Source organism: Myotis lucifugus, unplaced genomic scaffold, assembly GCF_000147115.1.
Source record: "Myotis lucifugus unplaced genomic scaffold, Myoluc2.0 scaffold_1214, whole genome shotgun sequence".
NCBI classification, from domain to species: Eukaryota; Metazoa; Chordata; class Mammalia; order Chiroptera; family Vespertilionidae; genus Myotis; species Myotis lucifugus.
The window spans coordinates 40,722-65,285 of record NW_005872262.1 but is presented as its reverse complement, the minus strand read 5'-3'; the positions used below and the strand labels follow the sequence as shown (position 1 = coordinate 65,285).

At 55.6% G+C, this 24,564-nt stretch overlaps 1 protein-coding gene and 1 non-coding gene across 2 annotated transcripts in view; both read right to left on the bottom strand.

Moving 5' to 3' along the window:
• MTMR10 (myotubularin related protein 10) overlaps window positions 1-24,564 on the bottom strand; it is a 31,617-nt gene that overhangs the window by 3,396 nt on the left and 3,657 nt on the right. The window contains exons 3-16 of the mRNA XM_023748233.1: window positions 24,272-24,332; window positions 19,588-19,724; window positions 19,393-19,465; window positions 18,384-18,526; window positions 13,563-13,653; window positions 8,501-8,672; window positions 6,841-6,928; window positions 6,270-6,358; window positions 5,521-5,651; window positions 4,945-5,014; window positions 4,220-4,290; window positions 3,043-3,212; window positions 1,579-1,749; window positions 625-807 (exon numbers count right to left, since the gene is read on the bottom strand). Of these exons, the coding sequence (XP_023604001.1) occupies window positions 625-807; window positions 1,579-1,749; window positions 3,043-3,212; window positions 4,220-4,290; window positions 4,945-5,014; window positions 5,521-5,651; window positions 6,270-6,358; window positions 6,841-6,928; window positions 8,501-8,672; window positions 13,563-13,653; window positions 18,384-18,526; window positions 19,393-19,465; window positions 19,588-19,724; window positions 24,272-24,332 (1,650 nt within the window). The remainder of the gene's footprint in view (window positions 1-624; window positions 808-1,578; window positions 1,750-3,042; window positions 3,213-4,219; window positions 4,291-4,944; window positions 5,015-5,520; window positions 5,652-6,269; window positions 6,359-6,840; window positions 6,929-8,500; window positions 8,673-13,562; window positions 13,654-18,383; window positions 18,527-19,392; window positions 19,466-19,587; window positions 19,725-24,271; window positions 24,333-24,564) is intronic.
• Window positions 2,355-2,477, bottom strand: LOC111824339. Its single transcript, XR_002827415.1, has one exon. It is a non-coding gene; the product is annotated as a small nucleolar RNA SNORA77 (small nucleolar RNA).

Below are 24,564 nucleotides of genomic sequence, written 5' to 3'. Positions count from 1 at the left end.
CCCTCGGTGCCACGGCACGCACACCCTTGGTGCCACAGCAAGCACACCCTCAGTGCCACGGCAAGCACACCCTCGGTGCCACGGCACGCACACCCTCGGTGCCACGGCAAGCACACCCTCGGTGCCACGGCACGCACACCCTCGGTGCCACGGCAAGCACGCCCTCGGTGCCACGGGAAACGGGTGGGATCTCGGCCTGAATCTGTCCCTGCCCTCGCGCTGCTCCTCCACCGTGGCTGTGCTTTCCCAGGCCTGACGCCACGAGCCTGCATGGGGTGGGAGCTGGTATCTACCCATTACTTTGCTGAAGTGCCAATTTCTAAGATTTCTGGCTTGGAACAAATCCACCCTGGCTGATTCTAGAAGGAACAAGAGGCCGAGTGGACGGGTCTCGGGAGCGGGGCCTCCAGGCTCAGAGCTGTGATCTGCTGACTCTCGGACGCTGCCCAGGGCTCCGTGGGCCTCAGGTGCCGAGGAGGAAAGCCCACGTAGAGTCAAGTCGGGCAAAAAGTGCACGATCCCGCAGTCTGCCCTGGCAGACTCGTCCTGGGAGGGAGGTCACTTCTAATGCCTGTGTCTGGACAGGGAGTGTCTGGGAGTGTCTGGGAGTGCACGCGCCATTACCTTCGTCCGTTTGAAGGCCTTCACGGAGCTGTTCCGCACGCAGGGCGTGCTCCTCCCGATGTACAGGGGGTTGTGGAAGAGGGTGCGGTCCTTCGCGGTGAACTGGAGAGACCAGTCCCACACCGAGGGGAATTTTAAACCCTTTTCATCACCCAACTGGATATTTTTGCTTATAGCAAATTCCTGCAAGAGAAAATGTTTGAATCTCTGAAGAAGATACAAAGATTGTCTCGCACGAGTTCCTGGTTTCGGATGGGCCATTCGTGCGTCACCACACAAGCGCTGTCGGACCCCGAGCCACGCAGCCCACGAGCGCGGCACGTCTCCCTCCAGAGAAGAGGCGTCCGGGCACCTCAGGCCCGAGGACAGGTCACCCGCTGCGTGAGCGAGCGCGCTCTCTTCCTGAAGACGGAAGGAAGCTGGACCCTGGGCCACGGGGATGTGCTATGCGAAGTAAGATCTCACGCACGTGATACCACAACCGTCCAAGGTGTTTTATAACTGCAGCATCTCACCCAGTAAGCCCATGGCCATACATTCATGGCATTACCTGTCAGGTGTAACACTGTCTTGGCTGATATGCATAACCCATGGACACGGGCAACAGGGTGGTGAAGGGGCGGGGGCAGGGGGCAGGGGTGGGCTGGAGGGCTCCATGGGCGTAAACAGGAGACGTACGTAATATTTCCACAATACTTTCTAACAATACAGATTTTTTTAAAATGAAAAATAAGAATAAAATAAAGTAAACTGCGTTTGGATGGAGCCGCTGCCATCTACCTGAGTGGAGAGCCCCCGTCACCTGTCCAGTGACCGCGGTACCTGGACCCCAGCCCGGGAGCAGGGCAGGAGGCATCGTTTAAAGGATGCATTTTAAATGCACGGCCACCTGTCCTTCCAGTCGCTCTCAATAAAGTGTCAGCAACAACGCAGCCACGGCCGCAGTGTCCTCACCGTGCTCTGCTTCACCCGCTGGTGCGGCGAGTTGAACAGGAAGGTGCCGAACAGGGAGATGCGGGTGCTGTCGCCCAGCACGGCCAGGTAGGTCTCGGAGAACTCGAAGGCGGCCGGGTATTGGTCCAGCAGCTGCCAGGTGGCGTCCAGGAACAGCAGGAACAGCGGAGACTGGACGGGGAACCACAAGTGGGTTACCAACCCGTCCCTCCCTTCACACACTTCCTTCCAAATTAATCCCTGACGGAGGAAGACACAACTAACAGAGCCCCTGGCCCACAGCCCGGCCCCCGCTGAGCTAGGATCTGAGGACATGAGGCAGCAGCTCACGTCACACCCGGGAAGCTCGTTCGAGGGACCAGCACCGAGGCCCGCACCTGCCTGAGGCGTGCGACGCGGGAGGACGCACGGCGGGCAGTCTGTCCACAGGACGGGGAACAGGGAAATGTGTGGGAGCCTCGCCTGGACACACTGATTGGGAACAAAAAACCCACGGGACACCCAGACCAAAACCAGCTTCTATAAACAGCTTTGGTTGGCCCTGCAGGCGCGGCTTCCAGAACCGCCCCGAGTTTCAGGAAATGACTGGCCACAGGCCACAGGCCATAAGCCACAGGCCCAGGCCGTGCCCCAGGGACAGCCAGCTGTGCCTCCTGAAACAGCCGGCGACAAGACCCTGGCAGGGCCGCCCGCAGCTCCGCTAGGGATCCGAGGCAGCACTGACCCCCAGCCGTGACCAGCGTAACCCTCTGCACTTCCATTCTGTTCCCGTTTTTAACCGTGTCCCCGGGCAGCGGCAGCACCCTTGACTGGTCAGGGCGGTCACAGGGCCCTGGAATGTTTCTGTGGCAGACGAGGAAAGCCCCGCCTGGGACTGCGGCCGGGCACAGTGCGTCGGCGACACGCCTCCATTCGTAACAGGCGCCCACGGTACGAAAACGTGACATTCCAAAGCGGGGTTTTCAACAATCTAAGGTGCTGGCCACCTGCTCTGCGGAAGAGTGAACGCCTTTCTTTAAGTATTTTCGACTTAGAGAAACTCCACAGCCACTTCTTTAGGTTCCACCTGTGCAGCGACAATGACCTCCAGCACATCCCCCACGTGGGCTCGAATCCCGTCGTCAGTCCTGGCCTACGAGCTGCAGCGTGTTACGTGCAGCATTTAAAAAGTTCCCCCGTCACCCAGCCGGTGAGGCTCAGTGGGTGAGCGTCAACCTATGAACTAGGAGGTCACAGTTCGATTCCCAGTCGGGGCACCTGCCTGGGTTGCAGGCTCGATCCCCAGTGGGGGATGTGCAGGAGGCAGCTGGTCCATGATTCTCTCTCATCACTGATGTTTCTCTCTCTCCCTCTCCCTCCGCCTCTGAGATCAATGAAAATGTATTAAAAATAGAAACAGAAAGCCCCGTCCTCCCAGGGGAACATCTCGCCCCGCAGACGGGCCGTCAGCATGAGCTGCGTTACCTCCTTCTCCGACCTCTTCAGGTGGTTGCACCTGTCCAGGAACTGGTACCCCGACATCACCCACTCCTTCTGGATCAGACTCTGGAACCCAGGGATTGTCCGGAAGTAGGGATCCAGCATCACTTGCACAAGGGACGCAACAACGCAGCTCAAGTCTCTTCCCTCCTCCTCTGTCAAGAAAACGGAGAGAAAATGAGGACCACACAGAGCAAGGCGGAGAGAACGGGAAGGAAAGGGAGCGGGCGAGTCAGTGTTCTGTGAGGGGGGTAGCTACTCCCAGTAGGCCTAAAAATTTTTTTAAATAAATAAATAACAAAAAACCTCTAAAACTGTGTACTTACTAACTTCTACATTGGGAAAGGGTGAATTTTATAGTATGTAAGTTATACCGCAATAACCTTTAAACAAACACATCTGTAAGACAGTCAAGCGCGGGCCATTTGTATTACAGCAAAGGCCAGGGAACGTGCCGAGTGGAACCGTGCAGCGGCTGACACCCACCGGCGAGCGAGGAGACTCCCCACGGGCTCCGCGTGCCCGAGCTCACACTGACGGTACCGCCAACCGCGACTGGAAGGCGTGCGCTACTATGGCTCCCGAGGCTTTTAAATATCTTTATTGAAGCCGTTACATTTGAGAGCCTCGGCAGCATTGGGTATTCACCTCCTACGCAACGTGAATTGAGTGTGTTATCAGGAAGCTCATGGTGGATCAGACCTTATCCGTAGCTTAGAAACTCTATTGGCTCTGGAGTTATTCAATACAGAAGTACGTTTTGCTAACGGAAAGGTTTTATATTGCGATCATTCCTGCTAATCAGCAGACAAAATTCACATTCCTGGCTATCCGATTAGAGGCCCACTGAGCCGGAGCCGAGCACTCACACCACCATCTGCATGAATGAGGTGGTGGCACGATTAGAGAGAAAGCGTGCGTGGCCCAGACGGACACACTGCGTGACTCCAGGAGGTCGGGAGCACCTTCCCCCGCACGCCGGGCAGGAAGCTGCCTCCTCCTGTCCCCCGGGAGTCTCTGTGCTACTGGTTCCCTCTGGCGTGGGAGACCGGGCATGTGTGTGGTGGCAGTGTCGTCAGTAGGAGATGGCGGAGATCAGACACGGACTGAACGTGGACGGTGGTGCCCACGCTGGCGGGTGACGGACCACAGTCTGAGTTACCTTGGAGGACGACAGAGACTCGCCTGCTTTCTAGCGTGTACACAAGTTCTGCTGAATGTTTCAGGAATGCCCTGGGGAGGGGAGGAAAAATTCTGTGAAAAACCCCATTTCCACTACAAAGGTGTTTTTTTTAAAGTCCTTGAAATCAAGCAAATCTAATCTTTCACTGTACACGTTTGTATTCTCAATAACGTTTATGGATTTCTTCAGTATTTATGTGATTCTTCAACAGAGAAAAGTCTGGTTTTCATATCAAGGAAATTCATTGATCTTTTAGAAAAGGAAGGAGTTGATTTAGACAACATTCTTGACATGACGAGACGACAGAGATGGAGAGAGAGCAGGGGCTGCCAGGGAACGGGGTGGGAGGGGCGTGGGCGTGCGACTCTAAATGGGCAGGAGGGAGCCTGCGCTGATGGGGTTGTACTTTGACTGTGGCGGTGGTCACAGGGATTTAGACATGTGGTAACAGCGCACAGAACCACACGCGCGCGCACACACACACACACACACGCACACACACGAGCGTCTACACTGCTGAAGTGAGGAGCCTGCCGCCTGTACCCTGTCCATTTCCCGGCTGCCGGACCGCAGCCGAGTCACGGAAGAAGCGGCCATGGGGAGGCTGGGAAGATGCTGGTTCTTGTACTATTTTTGCACCTCCTGCGAGTCTGTAATTATTTCAAATATAAAGTCAAAGAAAAGGGGAAAGTGGTTGTACAAACCTCACATATTCCAGCCACCGAGTACCTTCCAGTGAGGACAGCCACCTCTCTTCAGTCTCTTCAAAGGGCTCTGTGATGAACACATAATTATACAGGCATGTGGTTACATTCACACACACACGCGCGCACACACACACACACACACACATACAAAGGGCTCTGTGATGAACACATAACTATATAGGCATGTGGTTACATTCACACACACGCACACACACACACACACACACACACACATTTTTACTATTTAAAAGTGGCTTACATCTCAGTGTCTGTAAGGCAGCACGTTGTTTTTCCATAAAAGCACCCACCCTACCTGTCATGATTTGAAGGCGATTTATTGGGTTCATTTTCCCTCCCAAACAGAAAGCATTTGTTTGTACTTCATTCTCTAAGCGCTCCTGACCTTCTCATACAGTAATAATTTGTACAAACATTTCAATAAACCTCTACTTAAATAAATCTATTTCTAGAATTTTAAGGAATATCACTTTTCCTGACATGCCTCACACAATGCTGTATTCCCCCATTCACTACACACACACACATATATATATAAAATAACAAAGAAATTACCATTAACACATAGCTGTTTAAGCTTCACAAAAGCCACTTGTATGTCTTGGATGTTGGGCAGGGTCTTATCCAGATCTGACTTACAGACATCACTCCTCTGCGGGTGACTCTTGGTTATCGCGTTGCAAATCCTGATGGAGACAAAACCCTCCGTCACTCGTCACCGGTTTATTCCACATCATTTCCTGAACACCTACTCTGAGCCCATCACTGCCCTCAGAGCTGGGGACAGAGAGATGAGCAAGACTGGCCAGGCCTCCACCTCCATGGGTTTCCCTCCCTGGGGGAGGGGGTGGGGGTAAATGAGGAACTGGCGGGCGGTGGTGAGCGCCGAGGGTGGTGTGATCAGGTGAGCGCAGGCGAGTCCCCGTCCCGCGGTTAGAAAAGCCCCTGTGTAGCCGACACTGAAGCCAAGCCCAAGGAGCTGTGCACAGAGCTGGGGGAAAGGGTTCTAGGCAGAGGGACAGCTGGTGCAAAGGGCCTGTGGCAGAGCCCAGCTGAGAGGACGTGTGTGAAGTGACAGGAGGAGGCGATGGCTCGGACACAGGAAGGAAAGAGAAAGAAAGGCATCAGGAGGGACCCCAGGTTCTGAGAGGAGCTGGGAGCGGTGCGGTGGCCGCGTCTGGAGTTGGTCTTGGACATGATGAGCTGACAGGCCTCTGAGGCTTCTTCTCTAGGCCTGGGGTGAGCTAACCGACTACCAGTCCCCACTAGTGTCGTTGGTCAGCAGTTCACTGTATGGTGACCACCTCTGATCGATCTTCCGCTGCTGCAGCAGGTCCTTGATGAGGGCCGTCCGCACGAGAGCACTGCCGTTCGAGTGGCTCCAGCACCAGAGCTGGAACGGAAGAGAGCCTTGCGTGACCGGGTGGGAGACAGAGCCTCACTGACCGGGTGGGAGGCAGAGCCTCACTGACCGGGTGGGAGACAGAGCCTCACTGACCGGGTGGGAGACAGAGCCTCACTGACCGGGTGGGAGACATGAGCCTCATGTGACCGGGTGGGAGGCATGAGCCTCACTGACCGGGTGGGAGGCATGAGCCTCACGTGACCGGGTGGGAGGCATGAGCCTCACTGACCGGGTGGGAGGCAGAGCCTCACGTGACCGGGTGGGAGACATGAGCCTCGCGTGACCGGGTGGGAGACATGAGCCTCACGTGACCGGGTGGGAGACAGAGCCTCACTGACCGGGTGGGAGACATGAGCCTCACTGACCGGGTGGGAGGCAGAGCCTCATGTGACCGGGTGGGAGACATGAGCCTCACGTGACCGGACGGGAGACGGGCACCCGTGCTCTGAAACCCACCAGCTATCACTCACCGGCATCCTCCTCCCAACGAAGGAGTGGGAGAAGGTCTTCAGGTCCTGGTCGGCCAAGGAGCTGGGCACCACAAAGTACTCCGGAAGGCTGAGGGGGAAAGCACACACCATCAGGGCCATGCTCTGGGCGGGCAGGGTGCCCTGTCACCCACGTGTCATCACACCTTCCTCCCCACGGACTGTACGCCCCACTTCGCAGCCATACAGTGGGCACCGTGAGGGCACGGACCGTCCCAGACATCTCAGCAGGAAGCATGTCTGATGTGGCCCATTCCCAGGACATTCCTAGGACAGCAGGGAAAACCCAAAGGAGAATTTGGAAAGTTACCCAGAATGACTATCAAGCAAACAGGCCTGAAAAGCATGCCCGCCTTTGCCCTCCTGACAGGTACGGCACATGAACAAAGCAAACCCACCAATCTACCCAGAAGCTGCAGCGCCCTCCCTCCTCCCTCCACCCTCCTCCCCCATCCGAAGCCAGGCCGACTCCAGGACCCCATCAGACAGCAGGTACTCATGGGCAGCCCAGTGCCACTTAAGACACGGCCTCTCTCTTTCCTCCACTGGCCGGGCAGGGGGCCAGGCAGGCCTCGCCAGCCCAGGCGGGTGCTCCTCAACACAGGCCGGGCCGGCTGCCACTGGGCCCTCTGCCAGTCACATCACAGCGACACCCAGATCCACGGATGAAGCAGGAGGTGCAGAGCGCCACCCCCTGAGCGCCTTGCCAAAGCCCTGAACCTGAATCTAATGAATCCCCAATTAAACCTCTGGATGGAGCTACCATGTTACAGGGAGGACAGCAGACAGAGGAACACACTGGAGGTCACCCCTGGGAAAAACCAGCAAGAGCGAGAAGGTGGACAACTCTACAGAACAAATGACCAGGTTTTGGGGGGAAAAAAAAATGGCAGCTAACAGGGTGGGCGGAGACTGTCATCATCTCAAGGCCGGAGAGTCCTCCCCAACAGCTCACTGTGTTCCTGACCTGGACACACTGGCCCTAAAAGACACTGACAAGATGCAACCCCCCCCCGCCCCACACACACACACACATGGACTGGACTGCCCACGACAGTAGGACGGCTGGCCAACTCTTTCAGTGGTGCTGTTGTTATGTGAAAAAAAGCCCTATCTTCACTATAAAATACCCGTTAAAGCATTATAACAACTATCCGTGAGCCACGGCCTGAAGTGAGCCATGACCGCAGAGCCTGGTTGTCACGCATGGAGCCTGGTTGTCACACATGGAGCCTGGTTGTCATGCATGGAGCCTGGTTGTCACGCACGGAGCCTGGTTGTCATGCATGGAGCCTGGTTGTCACGCACGGAGCCTGGTTGTCATGCATGGAGCCTGGTTGTCACGCACGGAGCCTGGTTGTCATGCATGGGGCCGGGTTGCCATGCATGGAGCCTGGTTGTCATGCATACAGCCTGGTTGTCATGCATGGAGCCTGGTTGTCACGCATGGAGCCTGGTTGCCATGCACAGAGCCTGGTTGTCATGCACGGAGCCTGGTTGTCACGCATACAGCCCGGTTGTCATGCATGGAGCCTGGTTGCCATGCATGGAGCCTGGTTGCCATGCACAGAGCCTGGTTGTCACGCATGGAGCCTGGTTGCCATGCACAGAGCCTGGTTGTCATGCATGGGGCCGGACTCACCACGTGGATATCATGTAGCCCTCGTTGATGGAGCAGACCCTCCACCCGGAGGCGCCCGTCCGCTTGACTTCGCGGTCCCAGTCGGAGTACGTCTCAAAGAGGGGCGTCTTCTGGCTGCTGCCACCCCCGGCCCCGCCGCCACCGCCCGTGGGGATCCCGTTGAGTGTGTTGGCTACAAGAAAAAGCAGCGTTATTAGGTTGGCTTTCACAGTCCCGTCTCCAACACGCCTGTGCTCTCTCCTGCCGCAAACACCCTCAGGTGGCACCTCCTCCTCTTGTCCTGGGAGTCCCTCCAAGGGTGTCTCCCTCCTCCTAGCAGCCTGGCTGGGCGCCCTCTGTCAGAGCACCCACCCGTGCTGTCCTCGCCCTGTCCCCCCCGGAGCACCTTCCCTGTCCCGGCTCCGTCTCCAATGCCTCCCGGTCACTCTGGGCCACACCAGCATTTTCCCTCCTCTCTCCTCCTGGCCACCTGCCCCAGTGCTTCCTCTCCCTTTACTGCCTCCTGTTCTCCGGAAGCCGTTCACCAGCCTCCCTCGTCCCTCTGCCCCAAATCGGGCGAAATCCAGGTCACTGCTCCTTTTCTCCACGTGCTGCCTGGAAGAGAAATGCCCGCAGCCGGCATCTCTGGGCCCAGGCCGTCAGACCATCACCTTCTAACAGACTTCCCACCGCTGCTGCGGCTCGCTGCACAGTCCTCGTCTCCCCCGTCCGCTGCTTTCCTGAGCCGAGCCCACAGGGACCCTCGCCCTGCACCGGAGAGCCGGGCCCCCGGGACTCAGCAGAAAGGCCCGGGCTTGAAGCTCCGGAGCAGGAGCCCTCCCCACCAGGGAGCACTGCTCTCCTGGGAGCACCCACAGCCCAGGAAGATGCCCACCAGTCAGCCGCCTCCTGCCAATCTGGTGGCAGCCCGCACACCTTTCTGGTCCAGCGTCTCAGGGGTGGGCTGCACCGGGCGGGCCTCCCGGCTGACGCCCTGACACTGCTGCGCTGCCCTTGTCAACAGCTGGCCTGACCTGGCCTTCCCACTGCCCCCTGACCCCATTCTCCTCCCTCGTCCACGAGGAGGCCACGCCCACTCCAGCACCGTGTTCACTGACAGGAGACTCTGGGTTATGAAGGGTCTTCGTGCCGGCGAGGAATCTGGAATTCTATCCCGTAAAGTAGGGGTGGGGAACGTCCAGCTCTCGGGCCGCAGAAGGCCCAGGATATCGCTTGGTCTGGCCCTGCCAAGGCACCAGGGTGAGTTAACTGACCAAACAGAGCAGGCTCATTTTTCAGCTGATAGCTCTGTATGCCCTTGAATGATGTCATAAGCATCCAAGTGGCCCCTGGCAGGAGAAAGGTTCCCCACCCCCCACCCCGCTGTAAGAGCCCACTGGCCCTGACTCTGAAGAACGGAAGCGCTGGCCCGCAGCATGCAGGCTGGAGACGCTCCAGCACGCGGCCCCTGCACGGCATCTCCAGGCGGTGCCCGAGGACACAGCGGTCCGAGAACCACACCCACAGGAAGAGACTCCGTACTGCACGTCCACGTGACCAAGGTGAAGGGGGGAAACCGCGTGATGGGCTTGTGAGCCCAGGGAGCATCTGACAGTTTAACACCTGCTTGTGACTGAAACCTCAAACGTGAGCAAATCAGAACACAAGGGAATTTCCTTAACTTGAGAGGGAGTTTATCAGAAACCCCCAGCAAGCATCACCGAACTAGGACCAGGCACAGACGACGTCCTGTCACCACCACCATTCAATGCTGCCCCCGCGTCCTCGCCACACGAGACCATCGCCAGCCAACCAGAAGCGGGCAGCGCACTCACACTCTGAGAGCTGTCAGCAGCCTGGCGGCTCACCCCCAGCTGAGTCAAACCCAACCCGTCAGTGTTTTGAAATCTCAGACGTGAGTGCACCAGGCTGAGCCCTCGCTACCGCCTGAGGCGAGAGCCCTCTGGAGGGAAAGAAAGCCCGGCTCTGATAGCACTGCGGGAACCAGATGCGCGAAGAAGGCGAAAGCAGAGCTGTGACCATTCGGATGCTCGAGGGGGCGAGTCAGCGCGGGGCTCGAACCCGGGCCTGGGCCCGAGCCAGGGACTCGGACGCACGTGGTGGGTCAGGAGCCTCCAGTGAGCAGGAGAAGGAGGACCGAGCGCAACATCGACAGCTGCACTGGGGATCGGAGAACTGACAAGCAACCAACCTCGAGTCCCTGCACGTTTCCCGTGAACTGTGCCCTCTACGTGGCTTCCCACAGGCAGCTGAGGGAGTGTGGCCTGAGCCGTGTTACCAGGAGGAAGACGGACCTCCCTGAAGACGAGCATGTCCTGCTGGGAGGCCAGTGTTTCGAGTGCGTCGCTGACCAGAGCTGCCAGCTGGGGCCGAAGGTCACGCACGGGGCTTGCAATCCTTGAGCATCACCTGACCTCTTATCACTTCACAACAAGGATGAGTCTGTGTTTCCAGACATCATCTGCCCACTGATCAGCTGACGGATGAAAACAGCCTCGTGGCTCCTTTCCATTCAAAGGCACCATTGTTCCCGGCCGGGCCTCGGTGACGAGCCGTGCGCGGGGGGTGCGTGCAGCTCGCTGAGCTCCAGGACCGCCCAGAAGGGCCGGGTGACTGCGGAGCGTCTGGGGGATGCTCTCTGCTCAAGCGGTGCTGAAGCTCGGAGAACAGCTCCGAGTGGGAGCCCAGGGCTGCTAAGGCTCCTCTCAGAGAACGGCAGGGACGCCCTCCACCTTCAGACCCCACTGTGGACACAGCTCTGTCGCCGACCTGCCTGCAGAAAGGACTGCTTTAACCGGCCCAGGAGCCAAGATGCCACCCAGAGGCTCAGGGTGCTACTGGGCATCTCTCCCTCTCAGCCATGACCTCTGACTGCAGAGTGTGGGCGTCTCAGGCTCCTTCCGATCTTAGAGCAGCCGCGGAAGGTGTCAAAGGCTCTGAGGAGCCTTCACAAAGCCCTAGCCAAGCATCAGGCTTACGAAGTTCTTGTCAGAGGAGGAGGAGCCTGGCGGATGTAAATAAAACGCTCCTGAACGCTTTACGTATCGTGTATCAATGTTATCGACAAGCTATACATAAGAAGATACAGAGAACTGAGTGATGCGCACAAGGCAATTCCGGGGAAGCGCTCTGGGCTGCACAGACTACTTGAGGTCTTGTGAACCCAGAGACCCCCAGGGCTGGAGGAAGAAGACTGGACAGTGAGCGAAGCAGCAGCAGGTCAGCCCAGCAGAGTGAAGCTCCTGTGCCTGCGGGGCGCACGGCACTGCACTGCGCAGAGGCTGAGGGTCTGTACCCGGCTCCGCGTTTCTACCAGAAAAGAAGCACCAGCAAGAATTGGCCTGGATCATAAAGGAGTGTGAGCGGGAACCGGAGGCTGTCCTACCGCCCCCGCACCCCTGAAACAGCCCTTCCAGCTGCTGTCCTGGACCGTGACCCTGACCGTGACCCGATGATCACATGACAGCTCGGGGCTGACCCAATGGGACACCCTCCTGACCCACACGGCTTTTCCACAATAAGGGAGTTTCTTTGCGTTAAGAAATGAACCTAACAAATCAGGTCTAGATTACAATTAGTTATATTTTGATAAGAAAAATTAAGTCACACACACCCTATAAATACTGTGCCCGAGAAAAAGGCTCCGTTCTGACAGCGTGGCGGTCACTGTCCTCTGTGGGAGACACTTCCCACGGGTCTTCTAAAGCAGTGAGACTGCTGTGCCTCATGCAGCCGCAGGTACCGTTCCTACATCTTACTGCACTTAATGTAGTGACACTGCAGTACATTCACCCTACAGGTTACTAAATTACTTCCATGTGTTTTGAGGCAACAAAATGTCAAGACCAGTACAATTAACAATTTATAAGATCCCCCCAGACCATGCTGGGGTGAAGGGACCTTTCATTATAAATATGTGACTGATTTACTTTTCTTCCGTGAAGAGGGGAGACCATGTGACTCAGTGAGCGCGCGGTTGTGTGGTCACTAACCCACAAGGGGCTCATGTAAGACATGCCCTCTTCGTTTTCTCTCCATGCTTTTATGAGGCTTTAAAAAATGGTTGATTAAAGTTATATTAGTATATAGAGCTAATGTACAGAATTACAAGGCCATCTGGACTCCTCCTTGGTGATTCATTGCTGACACAGATATGTGGACAGAACTATTTTATTTTTTTAAATATTTTTATTGATTTCAGAGAGGAAGGGAGAGATAGAGACATCAATGATATGAGAGGATCATTGATCGGCTGCCTCCTGCACACTCCCCACTGGGGATCGAGCCCACAACCCAGGCATATGCCCCTGACCAGCATCAAACCCGTGACCCTTCAGTCCGCAGGCCTACGCTCTATCCACTGAGCCAAGCCGGCTAGGGCCAGAACTATTTCACATTTATAAAAACTGCCTCGCCCTAGCGCGTTCGGCTCAGTGGATAGAGCGTAGGCCTGTGGACTGAAGGGTCCCGGGTTCGATTCCGGTCAAGGGCGAGTGCCGCAGCTGCAGGCTTGATCCCTGGCCCTGGTTGGGTGCATGCAGGAGGCCACCAATCGTTGTGTCTCTCTCATCACTGATGTTTCTCTCTCTCTCCCTCTCCCTTCCTCTCTGGAATCAATAAAAACAATAACAAAAAACAACCCTGCCTGTTCCTGCCGTCAATCTCATCCTGTTGTGAAGTCCACTAAAAAGTGCCACCACTTCAGTTCCTGAAGTCACGCCTTGCCAGAAAGGATTATGCGTTTCAAGTATCTCTTCATTTCCTGCCAGTTTTCTTAAAGAAAAACTAAAAGAGGGAGGGTGCGTCCATCTCCGTCACAAACACGCCGAGGCCGTGGTAAACAGGGACCCGCTTCCTGTTCCAGCTGCTCACGGGCTCTTCCGGCCGCTGTGTAAGGAACCGCCTGACCCACCCATCTCTGCCCACAGGGCTTCCTCTCCAGGCGAGAAGCTGACAATCCCACAGTCACCAAGGCCTTGTCGCAGGAGGCTCCCGGGGAACATAGGATAAAATCGACACAATGCAAAGTGACAGTCACAATATGTAATATTTGCATATTTACCTGAATTGTGGTATTTTTTCCCAACATATTCAAATGCAAAGAGTAGCTGGAGGTCTGTTGGCTGGGAATAATGAGCTATGGCAAGGCACACCTAGGAAAGATTCTACATTTAGAATTCCATGTTAACACACGTAGGTAAATGAAATGCACATTCAGGCCTTGCTGTGGGAGCATCTTGGGGCAGTGACCATAGAGACTTATCTCCACGGTTTCCTGTTGACCTGGAATGTGAAAGAGCCCCTTAGGGCCGGTGTCTCGCTCACCGCTGTGCCCCCAAGACACTGTTTAAGCTTTAGTGAGCAGATGGTATGCAGCAAGTGCTTGCTGAGTTGAATTTTAACAGGCAAGTAATTTTATTCAAATAAATGACCCTTGAAAACTAGAGACGCATTCTCCCAAAAGGCAGCGACACACCCACTCCTAAAAAAGAGAAAGCCTCAGTACGCGCATCTGCAAAATGGAGACGCAGCTACAGCCGGGCAGGAATCGCTCGCCCTACTGCGCGCTTGGCCTCCGGGGGAGCCATACGTGAAATGTGCTGCTCGTCATTCTTAGCTGCTGCTGGTAGAAGGCCCTGTGCTGACAAAGCCCTGGGCTGGATGGTGGGGGGTGAGCAAGAAGGAAGAAACTGAAGACAACGCAAGAAGAGGACAGCAGAGATCCTACTGAAAAGAGTGATTGTCGTCTAGAAGGAAAAGCATGAAGCCAGCATGATACACTGCTGACAGCGAGCCAGCAAGGCAAGTGTTAGTTGTTAGTTTGGGGGGGGGGGGTTGATGCAAATGCTATTAACTGGTAGGTATGTGTCAGCTTCTTGCTTAGAATCCAATGAAGCCTTTCTGCAGAATGCTTCCTGTCTTACTGAGACGCACAACTAAGAAAACGGAGGTCACTGTTCTCTCAGTGTTGACTAACAACAAGAACAGCCCACTTCCTGGAACGTGTGTAACATCCCCTTGTCCTCAGGCCTCAGCACAGCCTGAGTCCCACCGATCACAGCAGCGCTCCGAGTGCACCTGCAGCCTCACCTGCTCAGCAGCTCCCTGAAAGCACTTCTTCTGGCAAAACCTACTGAGAGCTGCGCCCTGCGACCGTCCGAGACCCTTCCCATTTCTGTCCATTTCTCTGCACGCCCACAGCCACATCTGCAAGCCACTCACCTGATGGCATCGCTGGGGCTTCCCTACGTCCTGAAAACAACCCACAGCACCTAGAATTCTCCTCCGAAGGTCTGCTCTCGGGATACAATCCGCTGTGGCTCCCAGCTGCCTCCACAGCAGAGTCCCTCTTCCTGACGCTCCACAAGCTGGCTCCCCTCCCCCTCAGCACCCCCTGGGGCCTCTGCACACGCTCTGTCTGACCTGCCACACGCTGCTGGGGAGACCGCTCCCCTCCGCTCCCCCACCAGGCGGTGGGTGTGGCTGCGCGTCCAAGGTCGTCCCATCACAGCTGCAAGTGTCAGCACAGCGTCAGACACAGGCTGTCCTCCCCGTCCGTCAGTCCCTTCCTCACGGTGAGCTCAGCATCGCCCTCACTCAGCAGCCACTGACCGAGCCTCCGTGTCCAGCCCTGGGGAGGCTGCGTGAGCAAGAGGGACGCAAACCTGTCCTCATTAAGCCTGGATCCCAGTGGGGAGACAGCCCGTCCACAAGAGGATGAGAAAGGAGGAGTCAGATCGCTCTGAGGCTGCAGGAGCGGAGACCAGCGGAGGGAGAGGAGCGCAGTGAGGACGGGAGCAGGCTGGGGATGGAGGGGCAGCCAGCAGGCCCTGGCTGCAGGCCCAGTGAGGCCTGGCGACCGCATTGGCCGTCTCTGCGGGAGCTTCCTGAGGGGCTCTGAGCTTAGCAGCCACTGCACTGAAAGTCCCAGCCGACAAAGTGAGTTACTGATACAACAGGGAGATGGATGCTCCGAGCCAGCAACCGGCACCTCTCTCTCCGAGACCCTCAGGAAGCCGTCACGGGCCTTGTTTTCACCAAAGTCACATGTCATTGGTTAGAGTGTGCTCTTATGGCCAGAGAGCAGAAACGGCACATCACACAGAGGGTTAGAGACAAGTGTTAGGTCGAAGAGCATGGGCAGGAGAGAAGGCCATAAACACTGAGGCAGACGCAGTCTACGCGCACCGTGGTGGGCTGGGCGGCACGACTGAGCGGGGTGTTGGGTAGAGGAGTTACGAGAGTGCAGACCTCACAGGGCTGAGCAGGGGCACCTCTGGGAACCGGACAGGCACCTACACGTGCTACCTGGGCTGCGCTCTGGGTGCTGGTCTAGGGCGTCCCGAGAAGAGAAGGGAGCCAGGAACCCACTTCCCTCGGCTTTCCCGCACTCCCTCTGTTAACAGCCTCCGCCCCCCTGCCCAGCTCCCATCACTAAGTCTGGAGGACTTTCAAAAGTAGGTCTCATTTGCATACATAATTATTCTAATTTTGCAATGTCCTCCCTAAGCATCACACAGTTCACCCAGCAGAGAACTCTGAACATGTTATTTTAAAACAACGCACAAAATCAGCATTCCCAGAGAAAACGCAGCATTCCGCGCTTCCAGGGGGTAGAGCCCATCTGGAGCTCCCCACTTACCTCGGTTTAGATGCAAACCTTCCCTTGAAAGAAAAGCAAGCGGGAATTTTTGCTATTAACTCAGGAAGGAACGAAGCTCTGGCAGCCACAGGCGACAGAACCCTCTGTGCTTGAAGACGGTAAGTCAGGGGAAAGTGTTCTATTTACATTCTCAGGGCCTTTTCTCTCCCTGCACGGGGGCCCGCCTTAGGACTCTACCCCAGACAAAGAGTACTTCTTCCGGGTCTGCGGCAACATGCTTTTATATGTGAAGACGGCAGGGAAAGGGTTTTTGCCAGACACTGGTCGTGGGCCAGGGCCCAGAAAGCTGGACCAGCTGGCTGCGTGGACAGTTCAATGAGCACCCACCACTTTCAAGCAGCAAGGGGACAAGGGACACCCTGACTCTGTCACTCATCTGGCAGCTGGTCATTTATGTGGGAAACCCTTTATGTTGCTACTTTGTACTGTTACTTGATTTTCACTTGTTCATGTTTTATTTTCTCAACTAGACCGGCACACTGCTCAGACATCAACAATGACCACCGAGGCATCTAGAGGGCTCAGGAGCAGGCCAGGTAATTCTGATTCCCGGTCACTGACAGTGTCGCCTGAAAGATATGGTAGAGAGTGGGAGCGAGGTAAACTTTCTGCAAAAATACTGGGCCACTGTATCAAGTTCTTTCTTTAAAAATATCCTGTTCTTGCCCTGGCTGGTTTGGCTCAGTGGCGAGAGCATCGGCCCATGGACTGAAGGGTCCCAGGTTCGATTCCGGCCAAGGGCACATGCCTGGGTTGCGGGCTTAGTCCTCAGTGGGGGGGCATGCAGGAGGCAGCCAATCTATGATTCTCTCTCATCATTGATGTATCTCTCTCCCTCTCCCTCTCTGAAATCAATAAAAAAATATTTTTAAAAATATATCCTGTTCTAAGTCAGGCTCCTAAGTTCTGTGCTGTCACTAGTCTTGACATTCTACACTCTGAAGTCAGGGTTTTCATCAACAGAATCTTGATCCTTAATCGACTGAATTACCAGCACATATTTAAGTTCAAGGGTAACTTAGCTAAAATATTTTAAATAGTCTTCTACCTAATTAATTCTAAAGTCCTCCTATGTAAGAATAGGCACGTCAAATTAAAATGCCAAAACCCCAAATTGCTAAAAGGGGCCTTCAGAGCAGCCTCGCTGAACTTTCAACAATGCAGGTGCCGACTGGTGGTCTTACAGACGCCACCTGCAGGCTGTCAGCCACAGACCCACCATCCTCTGCTGGACACTCTGGCCCCGTGGCCATGCACTTTCAGACGTCCCTCTCTTGCTTGCCGCCTTCCTGTGAAGACACTGTTGATTCTAACTCTAAAAATACATCTACCCCTCCCGACCAAAGCAAATGCAGGCAGCTGCCTTGAGATCGCTGACGCCTCCTTTTGATATCAACAAAAAACGTACTGTGGTAAGCCTATCGGTCATGGAAAACAAACACACCCAGTTTTGGGGGGGCCAAGGCCACCGCACTCCAGAGAACGCCCCTTGCTGCCGCACTGGGAGCCTGTGGCTCTCTCCCCAGGTGCGGGCAGGCTTCTCCTCGGACCCCATTACTAGTCGCTGCATGTGCTGCGCTACAGACGGGACCAGGAGGCACCGGGCCTCGGGTTCCACTCTCGGCAAAAGCCAAAACGTGGAATCCAAGTGGGGATTTCTGCCCTGGCTGCTCCCTCCCCCGGAGGCCGGGGAAACAGGACAGTGCAAGGCCCTCGCCGTCAGCTGCCTGTGGAAGTCACTCAGACTGAGGCACTGGCTTTCTGTGAAGCACTAAGACTTGGTAGGCCCCTCCCACTACTCTGCCTGTGCCTAACCCTTATTTACGTAACTGGGTCCAACTTCTGGTGAGCTGAGCAAGTTCTGAGGTCTTACCACGCCTCAGACAATACACCTCCATCTTTTCGGTCTTTTAAAAGAAAGAAACCAGTCGGAAATGGTCTTCTGTAAAAGATGCACTCATCTCCACAACACTTTGTGCTATTTTAGGAGCTGGTAAAAAAAGTATATAGAGTATTTTAAAGCAGCTAAAGAGTCCAAGGAAATAGTTCTATTAACACCCTCGGCTTTGAATTTACTTAGGAAGACATCTGATAAATTCCCCTAAAAATAAAAAGTCTGGGCAATTGAGAAGTGAAAACTTCCACGAGAACCGAAATGGATCTGTACGGTGCACAGCCCAGGACCCGACACAGCTGAGCCAAAACAAAACAAGCCGGTACCTTTTTGGCACTTTCAGGGCCGGATTCATCAAAGCGGAATCGGACGATCCTGAAGTCTTTACAGTAAATGATTAACTCGGTCGGATTGAACTTCAGCTTCTGGTTGGGGCCCAGGACTTTCTGCTTCCTCTTGTGGTCGTTGACTGAGCGAGAAGAAGGTTAGGGTGAGAGCACTAGTCCCGGTGACTCTCCCTGCAGCGCCCTGACGAGTGCTGGGCGATGCCAACGGGGAGGACACGCGCCCTGCGCCCCGCCGCCCTGGGCCCTCACGGTACTTATTTGGGGGGTCAATTTTGACTTTGCTTTTGAAGGTATTTCAAATGATTGTTGGCACACCCACCACCACCATCTAGATACATTTTATGATTACAATTTTAATTTAAAAGAGGACAAATACTAGAAAATGTAAACAGCGATTCAATTTATAGCTCCACTTTAATTTTTTTACCTCTGTCTTTCATGAATGTTCCTGGACTCAAAAAAAGAAAGAAAGAAAAACCTACAGAAATAAACTTCCAATAAACTTCCAACCCAAGTATCTGAGTATCTTCAAGCAATTCTTCCAGGGTAGAATCAGCTTTAGGGACTAAGTAAAGAATAATATGGCTCAGCCAGTGTGCTCAGTGGTTTGGTTCCCAGTCAGGGCACATGCCTGGGTTGTGGGCTCCATTCCCAGTGTGGGGCGTGCAGGAGGCAGCCGATCCATGATTCTCTCTCACCATGGATGTTTCTATCTCCCTCTCCCTTTTTCTCTGAAACCAATAAATATATACATATATATCTACATATATAAAAGGCTAAGTGACCGTCTCACTGTCCGGTACATATAACACACACTGACCACCAGGGAGCAGACGCTCAATGCAGGAGCTGCCGAGCTGCGGTTCTCGGGTCACACGCCCCGGAACCAGGGAGGAGGGAGCCCGATTTCTTCTCATTAATTTCCTTTCAATGGGCATGAATCTGTGCACCGGACCACTAGTGTATATGTAAAAAGAATAACACATACCTGTGACGATTTGCTCAATACACGTTAAAGGGACATCATGTTCACCAAGAAGAAGGTTTCTGTAATGGAATTTCTGAAATAAAAAGTTATGTTCACGTTAACTCTTTTCCCGTTAACCTCGCACTGGTAGCATCAGCCTTCACTCACTTTTAGGGTCAAAGGCCTCGACACGAACAGCACACGAGCAGCACCCACCTGCAATGGCATTGGGTCGTCCGTAATGAAGGAAATTTTGAAGTTGCTGCAGATCAGCTTTCCCCACAGGTCGTACTGACTCGTGTCCGTGGCGATGCATTTCCTCACAAAACTGACTTCATTCACGACAATTTCTCCTTTAGGAAAAGAGAACCGTCATGGTGTGCGCCACCTCTGCACCCTAACCTGTCACCGGGCGCCGTGTGACCTGGAGGGACTGTGCCCGGGTGACGGCAGTCGGAACCGCGAGCACCTGCACCCTCACAGCGGTCAGTGTCGGCGAGGCTGACCTCCACTTGGGAGACCGGCACGGAGGACCCCGCCTGCACTCTGCCCCCCACTGAGAGGACGGCAACACCCCCTGCTGCACCGTGTCATCTGACGGAGTATCTGTATTCCATCAACATCTCCCAAACCGATGTCTTTATTTTTTAAGGAACGAGAAAGAGTTCAGCTTTAACCTCTTTAGTAACTCTGCGATCTATGTATTTCACGAATCCCCCATAAATCCAAGTCGAGTTTCCCTACGCACTCCAATGATCCCTCTGTTGGTGGTAAAGCTCTACAATATCATTTAGAGTTAAAAGGGGAGATTAAAGAAAAGCAAGAAACCAAAATAAAAGGGAAAATGTGTTTCAAAAGAATACTTTTCCGTAACTTACTTAAAGCCTGGTTACCATTAATTCTACACTTCAAGGTCTAAGACTCCACCAGACCCAGAGCCGTTTTTAAGCAAGAATCAGGGTGCGGATCCACTCGGTCTGTTTCTGCGGGTACAAACCTTTCACAGAAACAGACAGAACCCGTTTGCTGACCAGCCCCGAGCACCTACCGCGCCACGAAGATCCCAATTACAGTCCCCACACCACCCTCTCTAAGTGACGCGCCACAGACAGCATCGGACGCTGGGCAAAAGGTCGATTCATGTTCCCGGAGCAGCCGGACTGCGAGATTTCACCACGCTGTTCAGCCTGGTGCACAACTTAAAACTCAGGAATGTGTGTTCATTTCTGGAATGTTCCCTGCAGTACTTTCAGACTGTGGCTGAGCACGGGTGGCTGACACTGCGGACAGCAAAGCGCAGATGAGGGGGGACTCCTGCACAGAGAGGCAGTGCAGAGGGCGGCGGGTGGAGTGTTAGCAAATCAAGGAGGTGGAAGAGCTGGTCCTGTTGAAGCCGAGTTTACCGATGGAGCTTCACCAACAGTTTCTGAGCAGGAGCTGCTAGGTACAGAGACGAGGGTGGGAGGGAGGAAGTGAGGAACCCAACGCTGTCCGAGCCCCGGCGGCAGCCCAGGCAGGTGGCGAGCCCACACGCTCACGGTTCGGGTGGGCACAGCCTGATGCTAAGAGGCCGCATGGGGCTGCACTGCTCACGGCCCGCGTGCTCTGCTCTTTCTACAGCGACGTGTCCATGAGCCAAAGTGCGACAGAACCAGCCTGCCGTCACCCTCTAAGAGCCAACCTCAAGCAGGTATGAAACAACACAAGGCATCCAAGCGAGAGGCTCTGCCTAAGGGATGCGCGGCCCAACTGGGGAAGCAGCTCACAGCGAGGCGGGACACAGAACAGGGCACCCCGCGGCCGAGCGCGCCAGAATATGCAGAGATGCACACGACGGCCACCCAACGAGGGCTGGTTTCACGTTCCAGACGGCCCACGGCCGAGTGCTCCCGATCTGATTACAGACGCCTCCGACAATCAGTGCGTTCACTATCAACGGACTCGTGACTTATCGTGAAAATGCCGCTGGCCCCGCAGGGGGAAGACACAGAGCGGAACCGACACGCAGCCTGAGCGCGGGGAGCCTGGCGGGCACTCAGGCGCAGAGCGGGAGCCCTTCCCTCGACGGCCTCCCCGCCCCAAACCCGGCTCAGGTGACCTTCCCCTGCGTCCTCCAGGGGAGCCTTTCCCCAGCGAACAAACTGCCCAGGGCAGGACCCCGTCTCCTCCAGCTTCTAGCTCCTCGGCCTGAAGCAAGGACCACAGGTTCAGTACCGGCAGAACAGTGAGCCTGCGGTCAGACGGGGCGCCCGGCCCTGAGCCAACTCCACGCAGCCTCCAGACGGGGCGGAGGGCTGTGTCCTGCACCCGCCGCTCCCAGCCCCACCCGGTCCCACCCCCCCACATCCCCGTGCAGACCAGGGTAGGCCTCGGGCCGCAAAGGTGACGTAGGCACGGCCTCCGCCTCGAGCAGGTTCACGAACCAGACCAGCTGAACATGCGAGCACACACCACCGTCTAAACTACATTATTTGTCAGGTTCTTTTTCTTTCTCTCTCTCTCTGCTTCGTAAAATGAGGCTCGTTTTAAATCCAGGCTTACGTTCCAACGGAGCACGCGGTCCCCGTACACAAACAACGATTTTGTGTTGTGATTTTCATCTGCCTATTGGGTTACGAGTTCACGCTCTGGGCGACGGGGGTAGGATATCCCTGAACCCCAGGCGCCGGGCCAAAGCAGAGCATGCAGGGCGGCCGGGAACAATGGCTCCTTGTCCCGGGTGCATGGGGAGCCCAGGTGACCGCCAGGCTCCCCGTGGTTCTGACTGATTCACCCCTTCGCTCGTCCCCTAGATTCACGGGGGGCTGCAGGGCAGAGGGGCGGCGAGGTGGCAGGGGGGGTCGGAGAGGGGACTGACAGGCGAGGCAGGAAGCAGAGCCCACGACAGGGTGGCCACACGGAAAGAAGCCGGGAAGCGTGTGGGAAGGACAGACGAGAAGGCAGGCGGCAGACACGCTAATTTAGGGCTGGCTGGAGTTCAGGGAGGGCGAGGCTGAGCGCACGCAGAACGCCGGGGCCAGAGCCACCGTGCCTGCAAGTCAGAGCCCTGCAAAAAGTTAGCACGGGTCAGAGGCCCAGGCTCCGCTGCGACCCAGGGGGGTAAACCGCGCACAGCGAGGAGATGAGCTCGCGTCTTCCCCGAGAACGGTGACTTCAGGCAGAAAGGGGAGTTTTCAGGCTAATTCTACAGAACAGACGGCCCCGAGGAAAAGTCCGTCCAGCTCACTGATGCTAACACTCCCATGAGCACGTCTTAGGTGTAAACGCGAAGCTGTAAGAACCCAGCCCTGCATCTGCAGCCTGGACCACGCTACGTACTGGGTCAAATCCTAACCCTGAAGGGGAAGCGAAGCCTGACAAGGGGCCTCGAAAGTAACTTCTGTTCTAGCCTGAGTCTCCACGGGAAGGACATGTCGCCCTGGGGGTGGGGGTGGGGATGGGGGGGCAGTCTGGGGGACGCTGCAGACTCGCTGGTTGTGTCACTGAGGTGGTGGAAGAGGGGTGGCCCCCAGTGGGTGGAGGCCAGGGATGTGGATCCACACCCTGCAGAGCCCAGAACAGCCCCTCCCACAAGGTGACGGCCCCAGCGTGGAGGGGCCTCTGGGGGAAGGCCCTGGCCTTTCTAGATAAAACGCCTGCATCTGCAGACACAGCTGACACCTGGGGGCGGGGAGACGGGGACAAAACAACAACCGCCAAGTCAGGAATTCAAAGGTCTAAGCTGCGTTGCTGGTTGACAGAGACCCGGGCGCAATAAAAGCGGCTTTTCATGCTGTTACAGCGACGGCCATACAGACAGGCAGGGCAAAGAGTACTCCACTGCCTCGGTCCCCAGAGGCTGCTGGGGAAAAAGCAGGTTCAGCCCCGGCCGGTGGCTCAGTGGTTAGAGTGCCGGCCCGAGGACCGGAGGGGTCTCGGGTTCGATTCCCGGTCAAGGGCAGGTGCCTGGGTGGCAGGTTCCACCGCCGGCCCGTGTCGGGGTGAATTTGGGAGGCAACCCAGGGATGTTTCTCTCTCTCTCTCTCTCTGTCTCTCCCCCTCCCTTGCAATCGCTCTAAAAAAATATCAATGGGCCCTGGCTGGTGTGGCTCAATGGATAGAGCATCAGCCTGTGGACTGAAGGGTCTCGGGTTCGATTCCCGGTCAGGGCACAGGCCCGGGTTGCGGGCTCCATCCCCAGTGTGGGGCGTGCAGGAGGCAGCTGATCCATGATTCTCTCTCATCATGGATGTGTCTCTCTCTCTCTCCCTCTCCCTTCCTCTCTAAACTCAATAAAAAATATACATAAAATATAAATAAATAAAAATAAAATAAATCAATGGGCCCTGGCCGGTTTGGCTCAGTGGATAGAGCGTCGGCCTGTGGACTGAAGGGTCCCGGGTTTGATTCCGGTCAAGGGCATGTACCTTGGTTGCAGGCACATCCCCAGTAGGGGGTGTGCAGGAGGCAGCTGATCGATGTTTCTCTCTCATTGATGTTTCTAACTCTCTGTCCCTCTCCCTTCCTCTCTGTAAAAAATCAATAAAAATAAAAATCAAAGGAAAAAATACCCAGGGGTGAGGATTAACCCCCCCCCCAAAAAAAGAAAAGAAAAAGAGGAAAAGAAAAAAAGGGGGGGGTCATTTCAGGAGACACGGAAAAGCGGGGTGACACCCTGGGCCACTTTTCTGCGAGGGCCTCCCCGTTCCCCAGGACGAACCCCAAATAGACGCGCCCCTTTCGGAGGGTGATGCTCGGTTCCACGCGAAACTTTTTTCTCCCGCGCCCCCCACCCCCGCGCCCCCACGGTGGTCAGATTCTTTATTCTGTTTAACCCGATCAAGTTTGAAAAGTGAAAACAGGAGGAGAGCGCCCCCAGGGGACCCCCCCCCCAAGACCTGCCGGGACCCCCGACGCTCACCTGGCAGCAGGACCGGCTCCAGCTTTTTGATCTTCGGCTCCGAGTCAAACGCATCCTCGGCCTGAAACGGGGCGCAGAACAGCGCCTTTCAGCGCGACCCCCCACGAGACGGACCCCAACCCGCGCCTTCTGCTCCCTGCGCGGTGGCCCGGCACCGTCCCGTCCGTCCGTCCGTCCCCCCTCCGATCCTTTCCCATTTTTTCACCGGGTTCTTTTTAAGATGGACTCGGGAGTTGGGGCAATAAAACATCAAACGACGGGCAGGTGCCCTAACCCCGGCAGATGCCCGCGGG